This window comes from Gymnodraco acuticeps, unplaced genomic scaffold (genome assembly GCF_902827175.1).
Source record: "Gymnodraco acuticeps unplaced genomic scaffold, fGymAcu1.1, whole genome shotgun sequence".
NCBI classification, from domain to species: Eukaryota; Metazoa; Chordata; class Actinopteri; order Perciformes; family Bathydraconidae; genus Gymnodraco; species Gymnodraco acuticeps.
In genome coordinates this window covers 4,153,338-4,165,694 of record NW_022989768.1, presented here as the reverse complement: position 1 = coordinate 4,165,694, position 12,357 = coordinate 4,153,338, and the positions used below count along the sequence as shown (strand labels likewise).

The following is a 12,357-nucleotide window of genomic DNA, read 5'->3' as shown; positions in this document are numbered from 1 at the left end:
AGATGAACAGAGACTGATCATTCTATGGAATGCCATTTAAGCCAATATTAAATAAATAAATATATACATAAATAATTAAATAAATACATATATATATATATATATATATATATATAAATATGCCTATGAAATAAATTATAAAATAAATAAATTAGGCAATAAATATGTATACATGTACATTTAAATACACATTTATTTATTTCATGGGACTTTTATTTCATAATGACACATTTATTTATTTCAAGAGACTTGTATTTCATAATGACACATTTATTTATTTCAAGAGGCTCGTATTTCATAATGACATATTTATTTATTTCAGATGACTTGTATTTCATAATGACGCGTTTCTTTATTTCAAGAGACTCGTATTTCATAATGGCTTATTTCATGTGACTTGTATTTCATGATGAGACATTTCCATTCCTTATATGCAAATAAGGATTAGCTCACAGGTCCAGAGACCCAGACCAAAGCAACAGCACCACACTGACTGCTCGAGAAGAGGAAGAAAATGGAGGAGAATGACTATAAGGCAAACCACTAAATTCTCAGAGTCAGAGGGAGGCATGTAATCTGATACTCTAAATTTCACCCGCCAGAAATGTTCACTTCTTCTTCTTCGGTGTAAATTGTCCGTTGGCAAACCAGTTGACTTCTTCTTCTCTCGGTTTTTTGGCGGATTGCAAACAACTTTAAGGTGCATACCGCCACCTACTGTACATGAGTGTGAATCATCATATCATTCCATTCCTTAACTCATGGACGTATCTATGATCTAATCCAAAAATAAATAAATTAGGGCTGTCAAACGATTACAATTTGTAATCAGATTAATCACAGCTTAAAAATTAATTAATCATGATTAATCACCATTCGAACTATGTCCAAAATATGTCATTTCTTTATGTATATTGTTGTGGGAATGGAAAGATAAATGAAAGAAGGCGGATATATCCATTTAACATGTTTATTGTAAAAAATGTCTGTGTCAAAATGAAAGAGAGCACCTATCAATCATCAAACCGTGGAGTCTTAATTCATTACGTATTGATTTCTATCTTACTTAGAAACTTCAGGAAAGTCGACGGGGGGGCGCTAGTGGAGTGGAGTACTTCGTGACCACAGAGTGTGAACGTTGTGATCAGCTGTTTTAGCGCAGTTCTCCAGTGAAGGGAGGAGTCTCCCTCCGCAGCCGGTTGGCGTAATTTATTCCGTTGTACAGACCGACGTTAACAGCAGCCCTGTCTGTGCACACGGAGACCGATTCTGTGGTCCGGTGATCTAACCGCCTTCTGGAAAAGCTTCACAAGTACGTCGGTACGCAAATGTGCTTTGTGACACAAGTGACGGTACGCATTTCAGATTACGCACATAACCTGCGTACCAGTTATGTGCACCCCTGTACTACAGCAAAAGTATTCTCCGTCGGGACTTCCTGCAACAACACCACGCCGTTATCTTGATTCTGATTGGCCAAAAGACATTATCAAAGATGTTCTATTGGGAAGATGATCACTACGTGACAAAAGTTTTCAAAACCGTTTCTGGTCTTCCGTATTTCCAGACAAGTGGCTGCTGAAATCAATCTTACTAACTGCTGTCTGTGCAATTTACTCCGCGCCAGTTGGCGGACTTTATTTTGCTTACTTTAACATCATTTTTCATGGTGGGGCTAAGCCATTTCTTGGTATGGGTGTAGCCTACTCCAGCCATACCCTGTCTTTATAAATATTTGTCTGCTGGCATACCAGCAGACCAGCATTTATCTATCACCAGCTTATGTTAGTATTAAATATACAATGTATTCTGGTAACTATCAAAATAAAGACATTGTATAGTGTTCATAACAGTATTTTTATTTAATAAATTATACTTAATACAATAATATTACAAAAAAAACCTACATCTAAATAAATATATCATCTAAAAAAGATGCATTTTATTTAAAAATAACAAATATAATTCAAAATGTAAACAGCAACAAATAAATTATAAAGCCCGCACAGCAGCTGATATATCTCCGCCAGCCAGTACATTGCAGGCCAGTGTGGAGCTATTAGGATCAGTGTGTGGCGTTGTTCTCTCACTCTGGCCAGAGTTGGGGTATCAGAGGCAGCCAGGGGTGGGAACGCGTACAGAAGGACCGGAGGCCAAACGTGCGCGAGCGCGTCCACGCCTAACTGCGCGTTTAAATCGCGCATTGAAAAGAACAGCTGACATTGAGCGTTTTCTTTTGATGCGAACATATCCACCGCGGCCCGGCCGTAACGCACCCACAGCTGACTCACAATTATTGGATGTAGAGTCCAGTCTGCATATAGTGGTGCACCTCTGGACAGCAGATCTGCCCCGAGGTTCATCACTCCTGGTACGTGCGTCGCTCTCAGAGAGAGGAGACGTCCGCAGCTCCATAAGATCAGTTTGCGTGCCAGCATGCGTAACTGGAGAGAACGCAAACCCCCTTGGCGGTTTATATACGATATTGTGGTCGTGTTGTCTGTCCTCACGAGGACATGATGTCCTCTGAGAAAAGGCAGAAAGCGTTTCAGGGTGAGGAACACCGCTAAAAGCTCCAGATAATTTATGTGTGACCGTTGGAGGTCTCTGCTCCAGAGACCCCTCACAGGTCGACCTTCGTATATACCCCCCCAGCCCGTCAGACATGCGTCTGTGGTGACCACCTTCCGCGATAGGACAGCACCCATAGGCATGCCCCGTACTAGAAAAGTCGGGTGCAGCCAGTGGCGCAGTGCCATTATGCAGTGACCATCACTCTCCTCGCGCCATGACGCACGGGGTCCAGTCTGAGGGCAGCTACCCAGCGCTGAAACTCCCTCATGTGTAAGCGTCCCAGTCGTACCACCAGGATGGCTGACGCCATGAGCCCCATAACCGCAGACATGATCTGAAGATAACATATTTGCGTGGCTGTAAATGAGCGAGGCAAGCCCTGAAGGCTTTCACTCTCTCTGCTGACAGGCGGGCTGTAAAGGGCACCGAATTCAGGTGTAGGCCCAGGAAGAGTACAGTCTGGGCTGGAGACAACATGCTCTTTTCTGTGTTTATTACAAAACCCAGGTCGAGCAGGTGTTTTACGAGGACATTCGTCTGCGTAATAGCCTCTTGCTCCGACTGTGCGAGAAGGAGCCAATCGTCCAGATAAGTTGCCAGACGAATACCCTGTTGTCTTAACGGGGCTATCGCGGCTTCCGTACACCGTACAAACACTCGTGGGCTGAGAGACAGACCGAAGGGAAGTACTCTGTACTCGTAACAGACACCCTGAAAGGCGAACCTCAGATATTTCCTGTGTGGATAATATGGGAGTGGCTATATACAGGACCGTCCTGTACACAACGCCAAATGGCTATATACAGGACCGTCCTGTAAACAGCTCTCTGAAATGGCTATATACAGGACGGTCCTGTATATAGCCATTTCGGAGCTTGTATACAGGACGGTCCTGTATATAGCCATTTCAGAGACCTTATATACAGGACCGTCCTGTATATAGCCATTTCAGAGACCTTATATACAGGACCGTCCTGTATATAGCCATTTCAGGGCTTCTGTGCAGGACCGTCCTGTATATAGCCATTTCAGAGAGCTGTGTACAGGACGGTCCTGTATATAGCCATTTGGCGTTGTGTACAGGACCGTCCTGTATATAGCCTCGGCCGGATAATATACTGGGATGTGGAAATACGCGTCTTTCAGGTCGACTGATGTGAACCAATCGTTTTGGCGCACGAGACGCAACAGAGATGTGTGAGTGAGCATTCTGAATTTGTATCTTTTGAGATATTTGTTCAGAGCCCTATAGGCCGAATCCCGTTCCCTCCCCGTTTGGGAACGAGGAAATACTTGGAATAAAAGCCGCTCTGACTCTGTTCGGAGGGTATTATAGATAGCCTTCTTGTCTAGTAAAGAGAGGATCTCTTGCTCTAGAATATGGGCCGACTCTCCCCGGGCTTGCGAATGCAGAATGCCCGAAAAGTGAGGGGGGGGTGACGGCGAATTCGAGTCTGTAACCCCGTGTTACTGTCTTGAAAACCCAAGCAGAATCTGTGAGCATCCTCCACTTTTCGCTTCTCAAAGCGAGTGGAAATGTCACATCCCTGTTGTCTGCCCTCAGTGTCTCTATTTGTTGTGTTATGGGGCCCTCTAGTGTCTGAACACGGTGGTACCCCAGGTTGACAACCCCGGTCGACACTGCGCATGCGCGTGGCGGTGATGCCTTCACAGCCCCGTCCATCGTCCGCCTTCTGAGAGAGGTAGCAGCCACTCTTAGAAGGGGGTAGTAGACGTCAGACTGTTTATTGTTTTTATTGTCTTTCTTTTCATTTTTATTGACTGCGCCCTTGGCTTTAAGCCTGGAGAACGACAGTGGAAAATAATTTATTAAAAGACAATAGTGATGACATGTGTTTATGTGACTTAAACGAGCAGCGGAGCTTGCTGTCGTTGATGTTAAGTCCATTTCCCTCATGGTGCGAACTTGAGGATGACGTTCTGACATCACTCGAGGCGGCGGGAAGATGGGGGCATGGTTGCACCCCGGAAACACATGAGCATCTAACACTGGAACGTGTTCTGGAGCTGGAGAACAGGGAACTTCCAGCTCCTTTATCGAGGAGAGGAGGCTGTCAGGCCGCCCTCTTCTTCTTCCTCGTCTGGTGGCGGAAAGTCTGGACCGGCTGTGCCTGTGCGGCTACTGCCGGAACCGGAGACTTTCTTGGCCAGCTCGTCCTCGCCTCGTGTCTGGGCTGGAGACCCTGGGCGGACTGTGGCCTCTGCTGTGGCCTCTGCTGTATCAGGATCTTGAAACGGTCAGGACGTGAGGCAGCCTGAGCGAAGGACTGCCGCGGGGCAGTTGAAGGCGGCGGCTGGACCCTTCGGGGAAGACAAAGCTGGAGAGCCTCATCCTCCTTCTTTTTGGATTCACACCGCTGCTGCATCGAAGCTAGAGCGGAGCCAAATATGCCCTCGGGAACAATAGGTATGTCCAAGACGTCCTCTTTTTTCCGGTCTGGAAGGTTCGTCAGGGTAAGCCACCTGGCTCTCTCCTGTACCGCCATTATCCCCAGTGCTTTGCCCGTGGCTTGGACTGCACAGCGCTGCACACGGAGGCAAATGTCCGTGATCGCTGCGATTTCGTCCCACACGGCAGGCTCAGGTTTGATCGTCATGTCCTCGCAGAGCTCCGCCAGCTCCGTCAGCAGCGAGGAGACGTTGAGCGCCCTGGCGGACAAAGCTGCGGCTTTATAGGCTCGTTCGGTCATTGCTGACTGGAAGCGGTCTGCCTTTGCCGGTAGCGTTGGGTTCCTGCTTGTGCCGAAGCCAGCCGCGGTTGGAGGTGGGCTGCCACCAGCGGTTGCATGGGCGGCATGCGGAGAAGGCCGAGCTTCTCCATGCCGACACAGTCCAAAGAGGAGGCACCCTGGATTGGGGCCTTGTTGCTGAAAGGGCGGTCTCTCCACGAGACCGACACCTCGTCCAGCATCTCTGGAAAGACTGGGAGAAGCTGCTTTCTCATCCTCGCTGCTTGGGGCAAGTTCTTCCCCTCATAGCGAGATGTGGAGGTCTCCTTGGCCACTTCAGGCCAGGGGATGTCCAGCCCGGACGCAGCGCGTTGGCACACGGCCTGCAAGTCCATACTGAGGCAGGGCGAAGCAGGTGTGCTTTCACCCGGGGGAGCGGACATCGCCTCCGGCTTGGCAGCCTGGGCAGATGAAACGAAGATGTCATCTTCGTGCTCATCCGAGTCGGATAAGAGGAACTCAGAGGCATCCTCTTCATCCTCCTCCATATAATCCAGCTGTAGGACATCCTCCGCGGGTGGAACCACGGTGAGGTCCAGTTGGGAGCCCCAGCTTGACACAGCGCGGGGCTCCGCTCTCGCGGCTCTTGCCGCCACCGGGCCCCAGCCTGACACAGCGCGGGGCTCCGATTCCGCGGCGACCGCCGTTGTTGAGCCCCAGCCTGACACAGCGCGGGGCTCAATCTCCGCGGCGGTCGCCACCATGTCCCGATTGCCGGCCGGCGAATCAACGGACATGAAGGGGTCCCGTCCCGACAGGCTAGCTTGGCGCGCTAGCCGTCGGCGGAGACTCTTGATGGTGAAGCGGGCACAATGCCCGCACGAACCGGGGGTATCGATAGCTTCCTGGGCATGTTCCAGCCCAAGGCAGGACGAGCAGACCTGGTGTGAGTCCGTGCCCGAGATCCTAAACCCGCAGCCGCAGAGCCGGGCCTCCGAGCCTCCGACTCCTCTGGTGTGAGGGAGAGAAGGGTCCATCCTTGTTTGCCGGGGTGTCGGCGCGGAGGGACAAGCTAGTAACAGGTATGTTACCGAAAAAAATCCAACCTTATCGTTATTCCGAAAGGAAAAAACGACGGGGTAGATTTTTCTTTAAAAAATATTAACTGGTGTGTTAATATCTTTCTTATCTCCGTCTCCTCTGGTGTGAGGGAGAGAAGAGTCCGTCCCCGCTCGCCGTGGTGTTGGCTCGGAGGGATAAACTAGCAACAGGTATGTTACCGTTTGAAGAAAAAAATCAAACCTTACCGTTATTTCGAAAGAAAAAACGGCGGGGCAAATTACAATATTAACTGGTGTGTTAATATTTGTTCAATTCTTCTGCAAAGCAAAAAAGTAACCGGCAAGCGCCCGTCGACCGAATGTTAGCTTGGGTTCAGTCTGTGGACCGTTAAACTAGCCCGGCTACTGATATTCGAGATGTGCTCTGAAGAGGTGTTTGAATGACGCTGCGACGTAGCGCAAGCTACTTAAAGGGTGGGTGGATTCCCTGACGTAGACGTCAAGATCACCAGCCAATCAGGATTGGCGTAATGAGATTGATGCTTCTGTTTGCATACGCGTTGAGGCGCATCCCATAGTGAGACATCGAACGGAGTGTTATGAATGAGAACTGTGAAAAAGTACTCGCTAGCCGGAACTACGCCTAGTGGAAACGCAACCAAAAACGGGCCGGGCACGGCACGCTTAAACCGCGCTCCGCGACGTAGTGGAAATGCGCCATTAGAGGAACGCGGATTTTGGGTCCTTAGCTTAAAAAAAAAAAAAAAGAGGAGACGAAGCTAATGCCTGATCTGAAATCTACCGGAGATAAAGTTAAATTCTGCTGTGATAAAACGCCATCCTGTTCTAAACCACATCAACGATTATTTCTGAAACAGCATGGAGCTCAAATGCTTTTTCTCTTGCGGGTTTATCACATGGTCAGTTCCTTTTTTTATTTCCTGCTTTTTAAATACATGTGCTCTGAGTGTTAGCGAGGCTTGCTAATGTAAACAAAGACGAGATTACGTCCAAAACACGTCAGGCATTGTTTCTGATGGCAACTTTCTGTGGGTCCACCATCCGAAATTACGTCATATCGGCAGGAAAATCTGTATCCGCTCGTTGTACCCCCGTTTTTTAAGGATTTGGGTACAGAGGAAAAGAGAAAGGGTTTTATTTTCTGACTGCGGGAGTTCCCTGACACATATATTTATGTATGAAATACATCAAAAAGTGCATTTTGCATGTCCCCTTTAAGTGATTGTTGTGGTGACCACCTTTAATACACTGGGTTACATAATCCACACATGGAACTAGAGTTGGGGGTATTGTTTCCACACAGACATATATGTGGTTACCTTTATATGTTGTGTGCCCTCCTGGCTCTTTCTCTTGTTGTCCCGGGCTGCGACCCGACAACACCTGCATTTCTGCTGCTCATTAAAGACAGTTTTGCACCTTCGATGCACCGCCTCCGACTCCCTTTCTAATTTTTTTATTTTAAATTAAATAAAAAAATGTAATCCCCTTTAACTCTCTAGGCCTACTTCCATTTTGAAGGATTACTTGCCCTGGTGGAGATTATGTTGAAATGTTTTGTCCTGTAAAAGTCAGAGCTCATACTGTATAAAATAATGCACATCTTTCATAGCTTTCACAGCAGATGGGGCAAAGAGCTGGTGTGAAAATATTGCGCTTATTTTGGCTGACAGTCATTTCCTTTACAGCTAAAAGGAAATTGCCTGTTTCAGGAAACAGACTGTGAGCTGTCTTGCAAATGAACTTGCACCATCATGTCAGAGGATCCAAGTAGAATAACAGCCATGGAGGTGGACACTGCGTTTATCAAATCCAAGAAGGGCATCCTGAAAGTAGCAGAGATGGTGAGACAGATCGCACATCACCATGAGGTTAAAAGTTTCATGGTTGGCAACATAAGTAAGGAACTAAAATATAACCTGTCCTGCACGCTTTAAAGGGGAAGCAGATACAGCATGTGAAGAAATAACAGCATTTAACAAATCTGCTCTATAGAGTGTTTAACAACTATTTACCAGTCTGTTTATCATTGTAGGTTTTCTGCCATGTCTCTACCACTTTAGTTTGACCATCTCTGTTATTAAGTTATGAAATACATAAATAAATAAGTAATTTGATACCTTACCGTTACTGCGCTCTTAAAGAATGATAAGAATAATGCGTATTGAACTGGTTTAATTAATTAGTGAGTTTATTTAAGGTAATTAGTTAGAGGCCCTATGTTATCAGTTTGTCTGGACTGTACACTGTAAAATGTTTGGCTGTAAAATTACAGTAAATTACTGGCTACTAGTTGCATATTTCACAGTAATTGACTGTAAATATTTCACAGTAATTTACTGTAGATATTTTACAGCAAATTAGAATAAACGTACAATTAAATACTGTGACTTTACAGTTGCCATGCCCATGGAATTACTGTGATATAGCAGTACAGAGCTGTGGTATTATGGTACCTTGCTGTACATAAATTACAGTAATTACCTGTATTTTCACACTATTACTGTAGAAGTAATGCAACACAGTAGCCAGTAATTTACTGTAAATATAAAAATGTAAAAATACGATAATATATTGTAAATTTGACTAGTTAACTGGGATTTTACCATGAATCTGCTCAATCAACAAAGAAAAACAATGAAAATGCCCATTTTAACTTTGTATTACTCCATTGAAGTGCAAAGTACATTTCACAGTGTCTTGGACATGTTACGGCCCCAACCTCTACTCCGCGGTAGTGGCTCGTGCTGAGACCCGCAACATGAAAGAATACACGCAATAACCGGTACTTGGTAACATGCATTTATTGATAATCAGCCGTTTGCTCACACAAGCAAAACGGGAAACAAGAAGAGGTCTGGAGGAGTGGCCAAAAGGAACAAACAGAAGGAGGGGCCGTAGGACCCAGAGCTACCCCCCCCCCAACCAGAATTCAATTATAAACCCTATGGGAAACAAAATAAAGCCAAAAACTGTACTACCAGGTCCTCCAGGCTAAACATAAACACATCTGTAAAAATATGGCCTACAGCTCAAAATGGCAAAGAGGTATTCTAAGGAGAGTGTCTCCCGTCGTTAGGATAGGCGAGACATCCTTCTTCTCCAGCTTCTCTTTATATATACACGGCTGAGTGGCATTTGGAACACCTGGGCCGAGGCGGAGCCAGGGGCAGACCAGGTGCACCACTCTAAGTCAAGAATTTTTCTGAAGAATGTGCTGACATGGGGGTTTAAATTGCCATGCCTCTTTTTGGTTTTCGAGCCCGTCTCAGGATTAATGCCCAGGAAGCACCTGAAAACAATAAGCCAAGACAACAATTTCAATTTTACATAGATTTATATGTTGCATCGTTTATTTTAAGGCACATTCAGCGGTGAACCCTTTCAATTGAAGTGAAACCTGCACCAAAGAAAGAAATTAGTATTTAAAGCAAGAGCGATAAAAGCAAGAAAATCACTTAATTTGTTGTGTTATCACAGAGGATGGTCTGAATACAGTATTTTACTGGGAAATAATACAGTAACATGTTGTGAAATCCTGGTAATCATTGATCCTGTACATTCACAGTAATTAACTGTACCTGCATTGAATTCACTGTGAAATTCAAAATTACAGTATTATATTGTGAACATTACAGGTAAAGACTGTAAAGTGGTAAAACAGTAATTTATTGTAAAATATTACAGCTAAATATTGTGAAATCATGGTAATATTTTACAGTGTACAGCAGTTACAATGGTCTGGTAAAACTACATTAGAACAGAATTGTCCCCATTTTGTCTTTAATAGTTAGATAGTTAGATATTTTAATGAGATATGGACCGCAAAACAAAAAATGTCCCTGGTTTTCATTTTTAAAATCAAGTCACCGAATGCAAGTAGTCACCTTAGCTTATTTTGTTATGAGATGTGAATTACTGTTCAATTTAGTTGATGTAATAATAGCTTGGTTTCTTTTACATTAAAACAAGTTACAATTTTTGAAAGACGTCTTATGTTTTTTTTCGGGGGGGAGGCCCTTTTTCCAGTTTAGAGCAATAGCCCCTCCAAATGTCTGTGCACGTCCCTGCAATGAACATTAACAATTCCAAATGCTCTACAACTGATACATTTCCCTGAGCTTACTGTACAATGTGACTCGAAGTGTTGTAAACTGGCATGTTTCAAACTCTGTATTCAAATGTATTTATTGCAATGTATTTCTGATTTGTGTTTGACGATATTTTTTTATTTGATACAAATCTCAATAAGACACAAATATCAATAAAGCCTTTACAAGGGCTAGTTTGTTGATGCAGTGATCAACATTAAAATATAATATTAGCAACTGTATTAGTTACTTGTATTTAAAAATAAATGTGATTAGCCGACACTCAGTTCCTCTTTTTCTATAGGATGTGCAACAGGTCGTATGAAGGAAGAGTAAATCAGCTGATGTTCTGGTTCCTGTTGGAAGTTTAGAATACAAATTATAGATAGAGAATACAAGAGAAATGAAGACACAAGAAATAAACAGTCGACAAATATTTCTGAAATCGAAATAAAATAGCGTAAAAAAGTTAAAAAAAATATGTGGAAAATATACATGATATAAAAATGTCCAGTAATGCGGGATATTATTGTGCAGAATCGTCCTGATACGAAAGCTCAATATTGTGTTTATATTTAAAGAAGTTTTCAAATTGCATTTATTGCAGTTACCATTTTCTAACTGTTGTGTCTCTGTTTCTGCTTTAGGTGACTCTGTTTGTGGCCTTTGTGTGTTTCGCTGTAGCCTCCAGACCAAAGTACATTGCAGCCACAGTGCTGGAGTTTGTTATCACTTCCCTTCTACTGCTGCTCTACCTGTTCAAACTCAACAAGAGGCTGACATTCTTCTTCTGGCCTCTCGTTGTGGGTGATGTTTTACAGCACATAACAATTGAAGTCTACTGTAAGTGTTGCATTTTAAAAGTCATTGTTCTAAAGCTATTTTTGTTTGTGCAGGATGCTTTTAATTCAGTGTTTGCAGCAGTCTACTTTATTGTCTTGAGCCTGTTGGCGGCGACTACCTACACTGTCACAGGCACGCTGGTTGGAGGGGTGAGAAATATATATTCTTTAATCTATAATTGAAATCTCAGTTGTGGGGGTCAAATTTGAAATGGATTTTAGTTTCCCCTCATACATTGGCATCAAAATAATAAATAGCAGATAGCAATCATAACATTGCTTGTTATCTCCATTCATCTTCTGACTAGCCCAATGTACATGACGTTTGATTTTCTCTTTAGTTAGACACACTGAAGTGTTGACAGGAAATATGCATGTCAAATATGCTCTTCATTTCCAGATATTTGGTCTTGTCTTCGCTGGGCTGATGTGTGTGGACAGCTTCGTACTTTTCAAGAACATCACATTCAACCAGCCAAGAAGTGAAATGAATACAGTAAACAATGAACCAGGGACGTGCACAGGTACGGGCTAATGTTGCCCGGGCAATGGCCCGTTTGGCCTTTTTGGCTGACCTGCCCCTCTGGAGAGAGCGAGAGTTTGTTTTAGTTTTTTCTGTTGTGGCCGAATCAACATGATAAGCCCACAATTAGTATTGTAGCGTCTCGCTGCGGGAAACACACTTTGTCAGCGCTGTCATCTGCCTACTTGTTGTTATTGTGCTTCTGTCTTTCTGTGTCTTTTCATCTGTAAACTCCCTCAACGGGGCCGCTCGCTCTCTTTTCTTGATCGCCCTCTCACGGGTGAACAGTTCAATGTCTGTTTATCATTGTAGGATTTCTGCCATGTCTCTACCACTTTAGTTTGACCATCTCTGTTATTAAGTTATGAAATACATAAATAAATAAGTAATTTGATACCTTACCGTTACCGCGCTCTTAAAGAATGATAAGAATAATGCGTATTGAACTGGTTTCATTAATTAGTGAATTCATTTAAGGTAATTAGTTAGAGGCCCTATGTTATCAGTATGTCTGGACTGTACAGCAGTTACAATGGTCTGGTAAAACTACATTAG

The 12,357-nt window shown here is 44.1% G+C and overlaps 1 protein-coding gene across 1 annotated transcript; it reads left to right on the top strand.

Moving 5' to 3' along the window:
* The first annotated feature begins 8,033 nt into the window (after positions 1 to 8,033).
* Positions 8,034 to 12,036, top strand: LOC117547877 (proteolipid protein 2). Its single transcript, XM_034218777.1, has 4 exons — positions 8,034 to 8,190; positions 11,085 to 11,240; positions 11,334 to 11,429; positions 11,680 to 12,036. Exons 1-4 carry the CDS (start codon positions 8,101 to 8,103, stop codon positions 11,812 to 11,814), a joined length of 477 nt encoding a protein of 158 aa, XP_034074668.1. The 5' UTR covers positions 8,034 to 8,100; the 3' UTR covers positions 11,815 to 12,036.
* Positions 12,037 to 12,357: the final 321 nt, after the last annotated feature.

What these genes read in the sequence shown, in the direction of transcription:
- LOC117547877 (XM_034218777.1), top strand. Translation starts at nt 8,101, where the DNA reads ATGTCAGAGGATCCAAGTAGAATAACAGCCATGGAGGTGGACACTGCG. An exon ending in TCTTCTTCTGGCCTCTCGTT is followed by an intron (nt 11,241 to 11,333) that starts GTGGGTGATGTT and finishes TTGTTTGTGCAG; the next exon opens with GATGCTTTTAATTCAGTGTT. An exon ending in CAGGCACGCTGGTTGGAGGG is followed by an intron (nt 11,430 to 11,679) that starts GTGAGAAATATA and finishes CTTCATTTCCAG; the next exon opens with ATATTTGGTCTTGTCTTCGC.